Source organism: Malus sylvestris, chromosome 12 (assembly GCF_916048215.2).
Source record: "Malus sylvestris chromosome 12, drMalSylv7.2, whole genome shotgun sequence".
NCBI lineage: Eukaryota > Viridiplantae > Streptophyta > Magnoliopsida > Rosales > Rosaceae > Malus > Malus sylvestris.
The window spans coordinates 4,778,469-4,796,038 of NC_062271.1; the positions used below are offsets into that span (position 1 = coordinate 4,778,469).

A 17,570-nucleotide genomic window follows, 5' to 3' on the forward strand; every position below is an offset into this window, starting at 1 on the left:
AAAACTACAAAAGTTAAACTTCGATCGAAAAGGTATTCATTAATTTCTTTACTTTTTTGAATAAGAAATTATTGAATACAATGAATGTATCCAGTTCATTACTGATTATTCAGTCTACATGATCGGATCTATATATATGTATATAGCCATTGTATGCAAAGCCCTAACATATTAAAGAGGTCTCTTAAAACTCGATCTGGAGCGTCATTCTCTTCCCTGTTTGTAGGACATATCACATGGTTTCATTTCAAGCATTCTGGCCAATAGCTATGGCGGTCCATTAGACAAATTAGAAGGTTTAGTACGTGGTCGATCTCTAGCCCTTAGAGGCTAATATCAACTGTGGGCCGGGTGTGGACATTCCACTTTATCAGTACGACTGACATACATGATATACAAGGCTGCATTAATTATTAGGGATGGCTTTACTTTTTACCAACAAATTAAACCAGCAGCTAGCAAATTCATTTTTACACCAAGATCAATATGTAAAAATTGAAATGTGGCACAAAGAAGCAGCATACAACCGACAGTCTTACTTTCAGTTTCCAGCACCCACGATAATCAGAGGCGGTTGTGGTGATGAGCAAGTGAAGCGACCGCACATGATTCTTAATACAGGTTTCGAAAATTTACAATGCAAATATGTAACGTTATTTGCTAATTTTGATATTTAAGAATATGGCATCACTGCAAAGAAAAATTATAGTATTTGAATGTGAGAGGCCCAATTCGTGATTACGACTAAATTTTAACCGTGGCTGCTAGCTAGCCCTGCTAATGGACTATTACTTATAAATCTGTGTACGAGTGCTTAGCATATGCACGCATAACGTGAGCATTTAGAGCATCGTATAACATGGATTGATATGTAGGAAGATGACAATTAAGCTAGCATGTTGATGCATACAACTCTTGTTCAAGGACTCGTCGTATCACTTACGGTGGCTGCATCAAATATAAAGGACCACGATGCATGAATGTTGACATATAGCCATTTATTGAAAGACAACTTCGTGATGCATACAACTCTTTAGAAAAGTTCTTGTACGTCCCTTGTACATAACCTCCAAAAACGATCCATAAGTCCGACTAGTCCACATACTAGTGTTTGTGGTTCAAAAATTTGTTGAATTAACGAAAGATGATTCAATACACTACGTCAACATTACGAATGTGGTGTATGAGATGGACCAGTGCATCCAATAGAATATTCCAACATAAGCTAAACCATGAACTCAAACTCCAAATCGACGCGTTTAAGAGAAGAAGGTGTGGAGTGCCATGGTGACCATGAGGACCATGCGAAGGTCATGAAAGGTATAAGTAACCGACACAATATTCATACGAGTCTCACTGTTATACGATGGTTTGCACGTCAAGGTCATGAAAAATAAAAGTAACCAACCCAATATGAAAAATCAACAATAGGCAGGCAACCACCACGGGATGGCCAAGTAACTGGGGACAAATTTCAGACCTGTATTTCACAGGGCACGTCCTGAGTTTTAATTTTTGGCACTGGTAAATCACACGATGGTGGCCAAGGGCAGGCTAAAATGCCTCTGTCCCAGCCCCCGAAAGGGTGGACTGCTGTGGCAAAGCCACCAGCTAGTCTCCTTTTAAAAAAGAAAAAAAAAAGTAGTAGGCAGGCAATGTTATAGCCTAATGAACAAATGAAAGTTAGATGGGTACTAGTTTAACCTAGAGGGGGTGAATAGGTTCCAATTTAAAATCCAATTCAATTGTTAATTTAATTTTCAATTAAATCCACATTCACATCACATATCAAACTATCATACTCATATGCAATTAAAACGATAAATAAAAAGTGCACACATGATGTAGGATTTAACGAGGCAAAACCCACCATTAGGAAAATCCTCGGGCTCCTAAGCCAGGACAAACACTAAGAGAAATAAGTACAGAAAGACTTACAAAACTCATCAACTAGACACGCATACTAGTAGGCAGTTTTGTCTCCGCGCTTTGCTACTCGATGTCTCTTCAGTCTTCAAGTTGAAGTGGCACGACACTAACGCTATCGTCAATCACCTTTTCCTCGAATTTTGCAAGATACTAACTCGATCATGCAGAATGTTTATATGATGGAGTGTTTATTTGAAAAACAATCAATTACGAAAATCACAAGGTACATTTTCATAATTGACATTCAATTAAAACCTTAAATGAAAAACAACATGAAAATAATTTTTTTCTCTTTAAAAACGCATGCTGTTGAAACCACAAGATAGCAGCAATATCAAAAATATTTTTCCTTATTCAAAACACCAAGATGCTGCCTCTCAAACTTTTATCAAGGAAAACAGGTTATATGCATATGCGGCTTTTTTCAAAACAGTTCCTGACCTCCCTTATAAATACGTAAATATGCGGCTCACTCTTTCAAGCCCCCTGACCTCTCATATATATAAACCAAAGCACGACACCAATCTCCCAATGATACGGACGACACTATCTCATAAAGATAGCAATCCATGTAGTTAGATGACTCTCACCAAACACGCAATCAGATAAGTTTGAAAACATGATTTAATAATTAATATAGATGGGATAAGTCATTCTAAAAAGATAAAACACACAATGAGTAAAAGCCCTATCCCAAATACAATAACATGTGATATAGATGTAGTTGGATGCATGCGTGCAAACATACCTGAGTGGATGTCTCTGAAACGCTTGCCAGTTTTGTGATAGAGAGCCAAGAGACAAACTTAGACTAAAATAATTACAACGGAAAATATGTACGAGTTTAAGATTACAGACTCGGACGTTTTGTTTAGGAATAGCCAATTTTACCCTAACAACAAATGGTTATAATCAAATTGATCATTTGATCTTGTGACATAACTTCTGCTTTGTTCAAGAATATGATGAAGGCATGGACAACATTTCTTGCATATTCCTTCAGCAACACGTACTTCGAATGAAGATTGATCCCTAGAATCAAAGTTGCGATGATAGACAGAGAACTAGTACAAGGAAAAATGGATTCAATTACAAAAATAGCTTCTAGAACAGATGACTTACAGTACTCTCAAAAGTGAAAATACTTAATACAAACTAAATTAATGGTAAATACAAAACGAAAACACTAGAAATAACAGGCCCCTAACACTCTCTCACCCCCTGAAATCTGGCTGATCTCTACAACAGTATGCATCTCTAGTTCTGTTAAGTTTTCTTAAGGAGCAACATAGTCTATAAAGTGAATATATGTACTAATATCACGTGTTATATCGTCTACGTGAATATCTTCTAAGCCAAACTTCTCGCAGGCCTGTTGCAGCTCATCTCGAGTAATGTACCCACTTCCATCTTTGTCGAAGTACGAGAATTATTCGAACAGGTGATCCTCCTTCTAGACATTGTTCAGGTGGAGCATTGCTACAATGAATTCACCATAGTCTATGGTACCGCTGTTGTCTACATCCGCCTGAAACTTAGTAATAGTAATAGAAAACCCTTCATTAATCAGGAAACAGAAAACTACTAGTTCCCGATTTGATTTAGAAACCTAGACACTTGGGAAGGATTCAGCCAGGTGATCTTGAAAATGACCTCACTATATCTTTCATCTATACTGTTGTTGATGAAACTCCATCAATTGGAACATAAGAAACATGAAACATGCATGCCTCACTTAAATTAAGAAATTGATAAATTCAAAACTAAAGATTATATGGTAATCAAAATCCAACTTACTCTCTCGCAGACCTAACGTTTTCTCTCCTCACACTCCACATGCATCATGTGTGTAATGCTTCAAGTATTATACTAGGAAACCAAATAAAACAACCAAGCTTTCCTTGTTGTTCATACTTTATAGTGCTAGCACTCCTCTATACAAAGTTTGATATAGACTGTCGTATAGAATTTTCATTTAAAAGTAATAATCATCTTAAGATCCTTCTTTTTATACAAAGAGCAATTGTACTTTAAACTAATCTAGAATGCAGGGATGGGGAATTCAAATTAACTTGGGTGCATAGGGAAAAACAAATCCACTCTAGCTAATGTGGCTGCTCCCACATCTGCATCATCTTATGATTCTTAAAACAAAAATATGCCACTCAAACGATCCTAATAATGTTGCCCTTCGTTCTTTAGTATATACAAGTGACCATCAAAGAATTTATTAGGAGACTTTATTTTCTTCAGTGAACTCTAGCTACCAATTTAGAAAGGGCTTGTAACACAATCAGTTAATTAAAAGTAATTTTCATTGCATAGAAGTTCTCAAGTTCAAATCTCACATCCTCAATATCGCTTGTATATACAAGAAATATTCAGTACCAAATTAGGGTTTGAATTCTTGCCAATTTTGTTTACTAGGTACAGGAGAGCACCTACTTACATACATTGCGTCTGTGGTATGGTAAATTTTTATGTGTTCTAGATTCATTATATTTATATGCAAAGTATGCATCTATCGAACAATATAAGTCTAACTATAGAACATTATCTTAACGGAAAAAAAAAACTACAAAACTTGAACTTCGATTGAAAAGGTATTTATTAATTTCTTTAATCATTTGAATAAGAAAATATTGAATACAATGGATGTATCCAGTTCACTACCGATCATTCAGTCTTCATGATCGGATCTATATAGACATTGTATGCAAAGCCCTAACACATGTGTGAACACGGAAATTCCTGAAACAAGAACAACGTGTACAAAGAAAGATTTTTGGTGTTACTGGATTTGTAGGGTTACAATCTCTTTATAACTTGATCCTCTGATTCGATCTCCGTAAGGTGTTGATTTGTGGATGTTTCGTTGATCCAAGGGTCGTCGAGGCTTGAGTTTGGATGAACTGTTGGAAATTTCTTCAAGAGCCCTCGAGGCTTGATCTTGAAGGTTGAGGGAAGTTCCTTCAATGGCTATTGGGCTTAATCTTGAAGAACGGATGTGTGGATTTGTTGATGTTGTTGATCCAAAGGGCCATTAGAGCTTGATCTTACGATGAACGGATGATGAACGATGAACACTTTTTTTAAGGGCCGTCGAGGCTTGATCTTGAATTGGTGGAAGTTCTTTAAGGGCCGTTGGGACTTGATCTTGAAGGAGGATTTGACGAAGAACAAAGAGGGCTTTCTTGATCCTTTGGGATTTGCTTGAGAGCTTTAGAGTTTCAAAGCTTCAAGGTGTTTATGTGATGTGAATTGGTGTTTTTTTTAGGATTGGATTGTGAATTGGTTTTTTTTAGGATGCTTGATACCTTGATGGAGAAGCCTATTTATAGGCTTTGAGAATGAATCACCACCACAAAATTTTCCCACTTAAGCACCATTACCTAATTTTCCCACTTAATGCAATATTGAAATTGAGGTGGTCTAACATATGGCCTAATTTCCCACTTAATACCATTTTAAAAATGAAGTGGTCTAACTTATGGCCTAATTTTCCCACTTGATACAATTTTAAACTTGAAGTGTGCTTGCTTTGTCATTGCCCAAATGAGAAAACCTTGTTTTGATTCGTAATGGATTGAAATGTGCTTACCTAGTCATTGCCCAAAATGAGAAGAAAAACTTGTTTTCATCCATAATGGATTGAAGTGTGCTTGCCTTGTCATTGCCCAAAAATGAGAAGAAAAACTTGTTTAATCCTCCAAGGGTATTTCTTCCAATTTGTTGAGTCACATGTCATGTGTATAATTGTGTGACACGTAGCGCATCCCATGTATGCCATGACACGTCAAAACTTTAATGCGTTGGTGAAAATTTATTTACCGAAATTTTATTGTCTACAACATGGTTTCATTTCAAGCATTTTGGCCAACAGCTATGGCGATCCATTAGACAAATTAGATGGTTTAGTACGTGCTCGATCTCTAGCCCTATATCAACTGTGGGGTGTGGACATTGCACTTTATCAGTACCACTGACATGTATGCATTTATACACGGGTTCATTAATTATTAGGGATGGCTTTACTTTTTACCAACAAATTAATTAAATTTTAACCATGGCTGCTAACTAGCCCTGCTAATGGACTATTACTTATAAATCTGTGTACGTGTGTTTAGCATATGCACGCATAACGTGAGCATTTAGAGCATCGTATAACATGGGCAGGGTTGGTCTTGAGAATTTGGGGCCCTAGGTAAGCCTTCGAAGTAGGGTCCTAAAATTCTTTGATCTCCGGTTTTTTGAATATTAATTTGTATAAAAAAGAATTTGCTAAATACATAAAAAGTTCTATTTTCACGTCAAATATCATTAAAAATTAATATCAAAAGAAGATAAATATACAAACATTATTTAAACAGTACACGATTCCCGTTTTTAGACACAAATATACTAAATGTTTACAGTCAAGAGTTTAAAATTGAGAGTGAAGAACAATAAAACTTGATGATCACGAGAGTAAAAAACAATAAAACTTGATTGACGAGTATAATAAATTCAATGCCAATTGTTTTTCTTGTGTTTTTTCTTCTAAAATCAACATCACACTAACGAATTGAATATTAAAATAATCCATTGAATAAAAAGTTATTGAAAAGAAAAATATAAAATTCAAAGTTTTGATTACCTTAAAGTACAATCTTTAAGACCATATGATAGTTGGTTTAAACATTCAATAGAAATGGAGATAATAGAAAGTTGGTTTAAACATTCGATAGAAATTGAGAGAATGAGAAGTTGAAAGAAAAAAGATTGCCAAGAGACTCGAGTTTTATAACTTTATATGCATTTGGACAGATGGATTGGGAGTTGGACAGATGGATTGGCGGTCAATTTGAAAAACAAGAAAAATTAAGAAAAATCTTGTGACTGAAAGGCAGCTTCATGTTTCAAACTCAACACCCCAAAGAAAAATGAAGCCAACATTTCCACTGCACTAACAAATGAATTATGATATTTCTTACTTTTTTTTGTATTTATATGTTAATTACAGGATATAAATTTTTTTTGGAGGTCCTTCCGAAGTGGGGGCCTAGGCGGGCGCCTACTTAGGCTACTCTTAGGGCCGGCCCTGAACATGGGTTGATATGTAGGAAGATGACAATTAAGCTAGCATATTGATGCGTACAACTCTTGTTCAAGGACTAGTCGTATCACTTACGGTGGCTGCATCAAATATAAAGGACCACGATGCATGAAAGTTGACATATAGCAATTTATTGAAATACAACTTCGTTGTTTTCTGTGGAAAAGTTCTTGTAAGTCCGTTGTACATAACCTCCGAAAAACGATCCATAAGTCCGACTAGTCCACATAACAGTGTTTGTGGTTAGAAAATTTGTGTGAATCAACGAAATATGAGTTCGATAAACTACGTCAGCGTGACAAATGTAATGTATGAGATAGACGGGTGCATCTAATAGATTTTTCTAACATAAGCTGAACCATGAACTCAAACTCCAAATCGACTTGTTTAAGAAAAAAAGAAGGTTTGGAGTGCAAATGGTGAGGATGAGGAACATGCCAAGATCATGAAAGATAAAAGGAACCGACACGATATTCATACGAATCTCAATGTTATATGATGGATTGCAAATGGTGAGGATGAGGAACATATGCCTCGAAAGATAAAAGGAACCGACACGATATTCATACGAATCTCAATGTTAAAAGATGGATTGCAAGTGTGAGGATGAGGAACATGCCAAGGTCATGAAAGATAAAAGTAACCGACACATTATGAAATGTCAACAGTAGGCAGGCAACCATCACGAGGTGGTTAAGTGGTTGGAGACAAATTTCAGGTCCGTATTCTACACGGCACATCTGGGTTTGATTACTGATGCTGATGAATCACACGGTTGCCAGAGAGAGACTGAAATGCCTATAAGACTCTTCCCGACTCCCGAAATGGTGGACTGCTATAGCAAAGTCACCAGCCAGTCACCTTTAGGAAAAAAGTAGGCAGGCAATGTAATAGCTTAATGAACGAACGGTTATATGCAAATGCTCATCTGATCTTGTGACATAACCTCTGCTTTGTTCAAGGATATGATGAAGGCATGGACAAAATTTCTTGTTTATTCCTTCAGGAACAGGTATTTCGACTGAAGATCGATCCCTAGAATCAAAGTTGCGATGATAGAAAGAGAACTAGTACAAAGAAAAATAGATTCAATTACAAAATTAGCTTCAAGAACAGATGACTTGCAGTACTTTCAAAAGTGAAAATACTTAATACAAATCTAAATTAATGGTAAATACAAAACGAAAGACTAGAAAGAACAGGGCCCTAACACTCTCTCACCCCCTGAAATCTGGCTGATCTCTACAACAGTATGCATCTCTAGTTCTGTTAATTTTTCTTAAGGAGCAAATATTAGTACATATTCACTATATAGACGGTGTTGTTGACTAGGCATAACATCAGGTACTAATGCTTGAGTGCTTCCTCGAATTCGAATACTCACGCTACCTTTCTACTCATGTTACTTTGTAATCCCTTGCCGAAACCTGTGTCTTGCATCATAGCAACAAACTCACTATAATCAATTCGCCCATCCTGAAAAGCATAAAAGTAAATTATCATGAACAATTTTGTATCCATAACAGTTTCATAGGGAAGAAAAGGCAAAAGAGAATCGAGCATGTTGGCCGGGAAGTCGAATGAATTACATTATCCTGGTCAACTTCACGTATTATATCGTCTAAGTGAACATCTTCTAAGCCAAACTTCTCACAGGCCTGTTGCAGCTCATCTCGAGTAATGTACCCACTTCCATCTCTGTCGAAGTACGAGAATGCTGCGAACAGGTGATCCTCCTTCTGGACCTTGTTCAGGTGGAGCATTGCTGCTATGAATTCACCATAGTCTATGGTACCACTGTTGTCTACATCTGCCTGAATTGGTAATAGAAAAGGAAACCCTTCGTCAATCAGGAAACAGAAAACTACTAGTTGCTGATTTGACTTAGAAACCAAGACACATAGGAAGGATTCAGCCAGGTGATCTTGAAAACTGACCTCACATTATCGTTGATCTATACTGTTGTTCATGAGACTCCATCAATTGGAACGTAAGAAACATGAACTATGCCTCACTTAAACTAAGAAATTTATAAATTCAAAACTAAAGATAATATGGTAATCAAAAGGCAACCTACTCTCTCGCAGACCCTACGCTTTCTCTCCTTGTTATAACTTCCATCACACTCCACATGCATAGAATGTGTGTAATGCTTCTAGTATTATACTAGGAAACCAAATAAAACAACCAACCTTTCTCCTTATTGGTCATAGTTTATAGTGCTAGCATTCCTCTATACAAAGTTTGATATAGACTATGTTTACAGAATTTTCATTTAACAGTAATAATCTTAAGATACTTCTCTTTAAACTAGTCTAGAATGCAGGGACATGTATTCAAAATAACTTGGGTGCACAGAGGAAAACACATCCACTCTAGCCAATGTTGCGACTCCCACATCTGTGTCATCTTATGATTCTTAATTAAAAATACGTTTTTGCATTTTCCTCACTAATTAGATAACTCTGGATGTGCACATCCTTAAATATTATGGCACTCTAGCCTATTCAACCTATACTAATTAAATCCATTAGGACAAGGAAAACTATTATTGGAATAAAACTAAAAACTGATCATGTTTTCTACAAGATTACAAAAAATCTCTATGTGGATCAAAGACTAGCACTTACTGCTTGCATTAACCAACTGATTTCAGAATCCTTGAGGTCAGCACCCACTCTTTCCAAACCATTCTTCAGTTCCTCAAGGGAGATGTGCCCACTATTATCTGCGTCTATCATCCTGAACATTTCTTTGAGGCCTGCAATTTCCTCTTCAGACAGGCTTTCTGCAATGACCTACAAAACAAGCATAGATGGGTAAGTCATACCCGAACAGAAGAACCAGCCATCACAACAGTCTTCAAGCAGGAATATTGCTAGGCTACCAATGATGATATCAAGCATGTTTGCTTCTTCATGTTATAAATAAAATCCATGCAACCAACCCAAGATTCCTTCACCAAACTATTAAGATCTTTCTTTTGCAGTTGTTTTAAATCACAGAATTGCATAATAAAAAAATTACTATTGCAGAAGTTTTAATGACTTTGTCGTAACCATATAAACCCAACCTGTAAAATCCTTTAGGATATGTTTGAAGTTTGGACAAGGGATTTGCAAGTACCAATGAATTAAAGCTAAATTAGTTAGAAATGATGCACTACAAAAGATTAGGAGAAGGGATTTGAAACAAGTAGACTGTAGACACAAAGCATTAAGATGGATTTGCAAATGACTACTTGAAAGGGGTCATTTGTAAATCCCATGTTTATGCTTTGTAATGATGCAACATTTCAAATCCCTTTATCAATAGTACATTTCTAACTAATTTACCCCAAATCCATTGGTATTTGGAAAGCCCTCATCCAAACATAACCTTACTGTTGCAAAATTTAAGGATGAGTTGTTCGGTTTTTTCCAGCCCATGATAAGTTGTCATACGTCTATAAGGAATTATAGTCTTAAAGGATTAAATTGTTTTCCCAATTGGAGTAGGATTCATAACTAGATTCCAATTAGGATTAATAATCCTTATTGAAGAAGACCTTTATTATGTCTATATAAAGGGGCTATTGTACTAGTTTTAAAGGAGGGAGCAAAACAATAAATTGTATACCACTCAAGGGATTAGAGTGAGAAAATATTGTGTGTGCGAGAAAAAAGAAAAGAGATAGTGTATTTCTTGTTCTTGTTCTTTCAGGTTTTTCGTCAAGTCCTAGTTCTAGAGATTTGGCAAGATTATTGGATGTACTCATTATTGATATAGTGAAAGATTGTTGTTGCTATCCCGTGGACGTAGGCACATATTGCCGAACCACTTAAATTCTTGATGTTATTTATCTTGGTTATTTGTTTTCGATTTCCGAAGATTGTTCTATTTTTCCCATTCTTAAATGCGATATTCTCAACATGAGTATACTCACCCTGATGGCAATTTTCTTGAGTTTGTTCATGGCCGAGAATTGCTTCAACCGAGTTAGAACAGCAGAATCAAGAGGTTTATCAGGAGCAACACCATCTACCTGAACCCATGGGTGGCCTGCAAGGACAAAAGTGCTACTTAATGCAATGCTATATATGGTACGTGATAGAAGAAATGCTGAAAACATTTAGTATCAAACAGTTTGAATAGAAAACTGACTCTCACATCAACAATTTTGCCTTCAATTCTATGTTCAATTATCAACTCGTTGATATGCTCAAAACAGATAGTCTATAAGCATAAACATGGGATTTAACTTCTAACTACGTAGTACACTTTCAAGCTTATAGACTATTTAACTTCTAACTACGTAGTACACTTTCAAGCTACCCAATTAATCAATGGACTAACACATACTTCTAATTTGAAAAGTTTACAACTTGCCACAAAATCAGTTCTTGTGAGATGTTTGGAAAGAAAAAGCCCGTTGGGTTAACTGTAATATGCGCCCGCTATGTTATATTTTATTATTCTTACTTAATCTAATTCTAAACCACTTTGTTCACACTAAATATTGATGCATACTTAACCATCTAGTTATATAAATTGAAGCTTAAAAGACGCTTCTGCTGCAAAATAATTCAATATAGCATGATATAATGGAGCTTAAAGGTTGCAACAAGAAGTTCAAAATTTGCAGAGAAAATTTACTCACAAAGAACTTCATGGGCTGTTAGCCGCTTTTTTGGGTCCCTCACAAGCATTCTCCGAACCAAATCCTTAGCACTTTCAGATATGTTGGGCCATGGTTCTGATATGAAATCAAGTTCGCCCTTTAATACCTGCTCAAATATACCTTGCTCCGTTTCTGATCCAGAATATCATAAAAAAACTAGCGATTAGATGTAACTTTTATATGGCTAAAATTTAACGAATATTCAATAAGACAAGGCCATGATATGCCCACCATCCCAGAAAGGGGGCACTCCACTGAGTAAGATATAAATGATCACACCAGCACTCCAAACATCACATTCTTGACCATAGTGCTTCCGTAGTACTTCTGGTGCCACATAGTAAGGGCTCCCAACAACATCAGTGAATGTTTCTCCTGGGAAGATGGGTTTTTGTTATAATTCAGATATTGGAAGAATTCAGTCTAACAATGTGAAGTAGGTCAAATAAGTTTGAATGAGCAAAGACAACATTCAGACAGCATGCTGGCTTTAGAAAAATATATCATTCACAGCAGAGATTTACTGGTAATATTAAGCATACTAATTTGTAGCTGCTATTGGGCATGGGAATCATTCGTTTGAGTAGGAAACAATACATTAACATGATTATCAGAAACATGATCATTCTAAGAATTAACTAAAAATTATATCCTTTTTTTCTGAAGGAATTCTCACTTAAATAGTTACTGTGAATTAGGATTGCATCCTTTGTGCTCTTCACAGTTATTTTGAAAACAGCCCTGAGGGGTGCAAGCAATTTACACAAGCAACATGAGTCATCTAACACGCCGTATACATAATTTTAAAATGAAATGAAAACGAAAAACCAACTAACAAAAGACAATAAACAAATAGTATTTCTTCTCCCCTCTAGCTAGCATAGTTCTGCTTAAATAATGAACAAAGTGTTTCAATAGTTTCATTAGTTTCATGTCTTTCATATTCAAGTCCTTACTTTTACCATATGTATTAAAAAACATATATTGTGGCCAGGCACGTGAAAAACTCGAAAGAGGAAATAACATCTTTGTTTTGGTCTACCAGAAATGACATCATATCATTAAGATAGCTCCAAAAAGTTAGCCACAAAATTACCCAAAATTACAATTATAACTTATACAAGCTAGAGGCAGGAGCAACTAACCCAACTCAAACAAACTTGTCAGTTCTTGAAATGTTGAAGACAGACTTCAAAAAAAGAAAGAAAGCAAATTCAACTAAAAATTTGAACCTGAAATTTTTGCTACAATTAATTTCACTCCATTACAAAAGTAAACAATTTAAGGCTTTTTTGCCAAAATGATTCCTGAGATTTGCATAACACCTCACTTTGGTCTCTGATATTTGAAATCAATACAAGTGATCCCTGATATTTGAAATCATCAATCATTTTGGTCATTTCGTGAATAGTTATATTAAATAAAGATTAAAATGGCAAAACTATCCTCAATTTAATAAACAACAGACCAAAATGATTTGACAAAAAATGAGGGTATTTTTGTCATTTTATCCTTATTTGATGGAGATTTTTCACGAAATAACTAAATGATTGATGGTGAACAAACTGAGGGATCAATTCTATCAATTTCAAATCTCAAGGACTAAAATGAGAAGTTATGCAAATCTCAAGGACCATTTTGGATAAAAAGCCACAATTTTAATATCAAACAATACATATCCTTGATTTTTCAAGCTTCAACGATGAAGTTGGAAATTATTCATACTCATATATTGGCACAAGGCCATCTATATCTCTAAAGCAGTTTTGATCACCCTCCTCCAAAGCCACACACCCCAACCCTTAAACATTTTGATATCTACCTTGCCACCACCTTTCACACACTTACCTCTCCCAGTATATCCCCATCTACACACCTCTCTTTTTTTCTCTCATCTACACACCTCTTTTTTTCTCTCAACTGATATCTCACATGTGCAAATAAAGTTTGCTTATATATGGATAAAATATTTTCACACTTATGGTCGACTACTTTTCACTTCATGAATATGAGACCTAACATCACAATCATAAACATTCAACATGTCAAAGCAAGGAAGACATGTTCGTTTTTTGTAACTACTTAGGAGCAATCAAGTAAGAGAAAAATGGTCAAGTCCAACAAATTCAGTTCCACAGAACCACCATTACAATCTAGAAGTATAAAATCGAAACCTTACACTCATCAAAGTAAACCAATGAATAGGAAGAAATAGTAAGAGAATTCTACCAAAAACCAATTAAATACCAGCTGCATAATGACCCAAAAGCATATATCTTATTTCATAGGTTAATGCCAATAGGGTCAACATATCTTTGCATCTGATTTGCTCCATACGGGTTCCAGATATGAATCTAGTCCATAAATGTGATATCATACCTGGCCTAAAGAACACTGAGAGCCCAAAATCTATTGTCTTAAGGGGTGCGTCCTCTTCCTGGTTGACAAATAGAAAATTCTCTGGCTTTAAGTCCCGATGCATGACACCCAAAGAATGGCATGCTTCGAGGACACCAATGATAACCCTTGCAAGCTTAGCTGCCTTTCTCTCTGTGTAATGCCCCCTTTGTATAATTCTATCGAAAAGCTCCCCACCTGCACACAGTTCCATTACAACATGAACTGCCACAGCATCCTCATAAGCGCTGACAATTTGTATCACATTGGGGTGACCTGCCAAATGATGCATTATCTGAATTTCCCTCCTAACATCCTCGACGTCTTCTTGTGTTGTCAATTTCCTCTTTGCAATCGACTTGCAAGCAAACTCTTTATTCGTTTCCTTCTCCACGCAAAGAAACGTCGTCCCAAATTGCCCTTGTCCAAGCTTCCTGCCCAAGCTATAAACATCCTTTATATTCCCAGTCTTCCTTCCTAACACCGATTCTACTTGCAGTCCAACGCTTGAAATCCTCTTCATATGAGTAGGTTTCTTCGATTTCTCAGCATCCTGAGGAGGCTTACTCACCTCCTCCTTAACCTCCGGCGTATTAGGTTTTTCAGGTTCTGCCTTTTGATGTGGATCATTACCGATTTTCACAGCTGGAGGCGGTGTGCTTTGAACCGGATTAGGAGGAATCTCAATAGCTTTAGGAGCCTGATGATTAGGAGCTTTATTCCCCTCATTACCTCCTTTAGATGAATCATGATTTGAACTTGGGCCACTTTTGCTACTATTTCCTTCATTGGGAGGAGGAAGCCGGTTTTCCGGCGGCCGGTTTTTCCAAACGGCAGCAGTAAAAGATTGAAAGAAACCCTTGCCAAGATTTGGTCCTACACATGTGTTCCCCATCAAATAATAAAAGCACCAATCTCAGGTCCTTCTATCAATTTCAACATCCAAATCAATCTTCTTCTTCAATCACATTAACTACAATAATAAGCAATCCAATCAAGTCCCTACCTCTGCAGCTCAGATCAGGGACCTGAACAAAACCTAGCTCGATTCTTTGCGCCCAACAGCATATGATTGGAAACCCTAATTGCACCCTGTTCTATTCAAACTTCCAAGAAATCGATTTTTTCCTTAGATTCAATGACATAAATGAGAAATTTGGGTCCGAAAACGAATTGAGACGCGCAAAATTTCGAGATGCATCACGGGAATCAACTATGATGAAATATGAATAAAAATTTCTTCTAAAATCGGAAAAATTACAATAAAATAGTGAGGAATAAGAATGAAATTTGGAAAATTAAAACAAAAATGAATAGAATTACAGTCCAGAAAAATGTACAAGAACAAATTTCAATCGGGAACAAGAACACCAAAAAATGAACAGAAAATGAAAACCCTAAAAAATGGGAAACGAGAAAAATTGAAGGCTAAAATGAGAGAGGGAGAGAGAAAGAGAGTGTGTGGGAAACTGAGCTATTGAGAGCGGTTCGGTGAGTCGTGAAGATGAATGAGAAGCAATTGAAACGTTTCAAATGCTGGGATTCTGAAGTTCTGGATAATTTTCGAAAATTGAAGGGACCCCATATCCGCGTTCTGCATGTAGAGGAGGAGAGAGATCGTGATCGACGCTACAAATCCATACTTACGTGTTCAACCCGTACCGTATTCGGAGAGATTTTTCACTGTGATCGGCACACGGGATGGTACTATGTGTGTTAAAAAATTAATAACTTAAAAAAAAATTCCACCACTTACATAAAAACACGTAGTGTACCACTTGTGTTCTCATTACAATTAAAAAACTTTCGTATTACTAGTTCAATAATCATGTTTATTTTATTTATATTTTTTTACAATGTCAAAATTAGAAAATAAACTAATATAAAATTCGTAACATTATTTAAATAAAAGATCATTTATTTATGAGTAAAAAAATATTTTTAAACCATAGTATTACAAAGCGAGAATGTAATTATATTTATTATTATTATTATTACTAGCATATGGGTACATACAAACTGTGTGAGAAAATTTTTTATTTTTGTTTTTGAAATAGAATAAGAGAGGAATGGAGTAATAGAGCACGTGAGAGTGGGAAATTTTTTTTTTAATTTTTATAATTAGAGAGATGTTTTTATAATTAGAGAGATGTTAGGATTACATGTAGGTGAAGCTTTGAAAAAAAAACAGCAAAATTTGGTTGTATGAAATTACATTTCTACCCCATATTTCTTATTCATGTTTTATTTTAATTAGAAGGTTAAACTGATAATTTCATAGGATTTTAGTTGACAATTAGTGTTTTATTAATTAGTAGAGATTATTATTATTATTATTATTACTCCTCCAAGGAGGGGTAACGAGGTAAAGATAATTAGAGTTCCGAAGTAACTAACATGAAAAGTTACACAAAACTAATGGAGAACACCACAGTGACTACGATTTTTTTAGGACCAAATATTTAAACTAAATTTGCAAACCAAATAATGAGTCACCAATAGAAAATAAACACGTTAATCAACACTTGAGTAATAATTCAATTATCAACAACCACATCATTTGATTTACAAAGTTTGGTTTAAAACTGAAAATTGTTAGTAGTGCTCAAAATTCTCATTTCGATCCCCAACATTACCCTTTTTTGAAGGGTAAACTGCGGTTTGACCCCCCTAAACTATTTTATCGGTAAATTAACCCTTGAAACTATTTAAAATTAGCTAATTAACCTCTTACCGTTAGATTCCTTCCATTATTCCGTCAAATTCAAGGGCAAGTTAGACTTTTTATCATCAATTCTTACTTTTCAATTATAACTACCAATAAAATAATGTCATGTGGACACAAAATAATTCAAAAAACTTATAACATAATAAGAAATATAAAGAAACCAAATGTTTACATAACGGACCATTTCACATTGTCATTACACATTATTATGTGTCCACATGTCATAATTTTATTGGTGGTTATAAGTGATATGTAAGAACTGATGATAAAAAGACTAATTTGCCCTTGAATTTGACATGATAGTGGATAGAATCTAACGACAAGGGGTTAATTGGCATATTTCAAATAGTTCAGGGGGTCAATTTACCAAAAAAAAAGTTCAGGGAGTCAATTTCAATTGGAGTAATAGTTCATGGGGTTAAACGGTAATTTATCCTTTTTTAATCATAAGTATAAAAGATGGTGGTAGTATCGTAATTAAATTGAAGTGTGGCACCGGTACCTTTTTATTCAAAGCCACTAAACTTTCAAATGATTACGATATTGTCATCGTTTCTTTGTTTTGTCTTTATTGCGAATGAGACCCTCTCAAAAGTAAGACTCTCCATGGAATCTTTGGCACCTCATGTTTTTTTGCACATTGTTTTATAATGTTGGCACATAAATTGACATACTGTGACGTGGTAGAAAGTCCATAAAGAGTTCCACATTGAGAATCTCCTTAGCATTTCTCTATTAATAAGTTTATGAAGTGTCTTTTA

General features: G+C 35.5%; 1 protein-coding gene across 1 annotated transcript; it reads right to left on the minus strand.

The window, feature by feature from the left end:
- Positions 1 to 8,092: 8,092 nt before the first annotated feature.
- Positions 8,093 to 15,708, minus strand: LOC126591914 (calcium-dependent protein kinase 20-like). Its single transcript, XM_050257624.1, has 7 exons — positions 14,064 to 15,708; positions 11,916 to 12,059; positions 11,664 to 11,816; positions 10,950 to 11,065; positions 9,655 to 9,822; positions 8,614 to 8,838; positions 8,093 to 8,500 (listed from the first exon to the last, which is right to left on the minus strand). The coding sequence occupies exons 1-7, from the start codon at positions 14,974 to 14,976 to the stop codon at positions 8,405 to 8,407; spliced, it is 1,815 nt and encodes a 604-aa protein (XP_050113581.1). The 5' UTR covers positions 14,977 to 15,708; the 3' UTR covers positions 8,093 to 8,404.
- Positions 15,709 to 17,570: the final 1,862 nt, after the last annotated feature.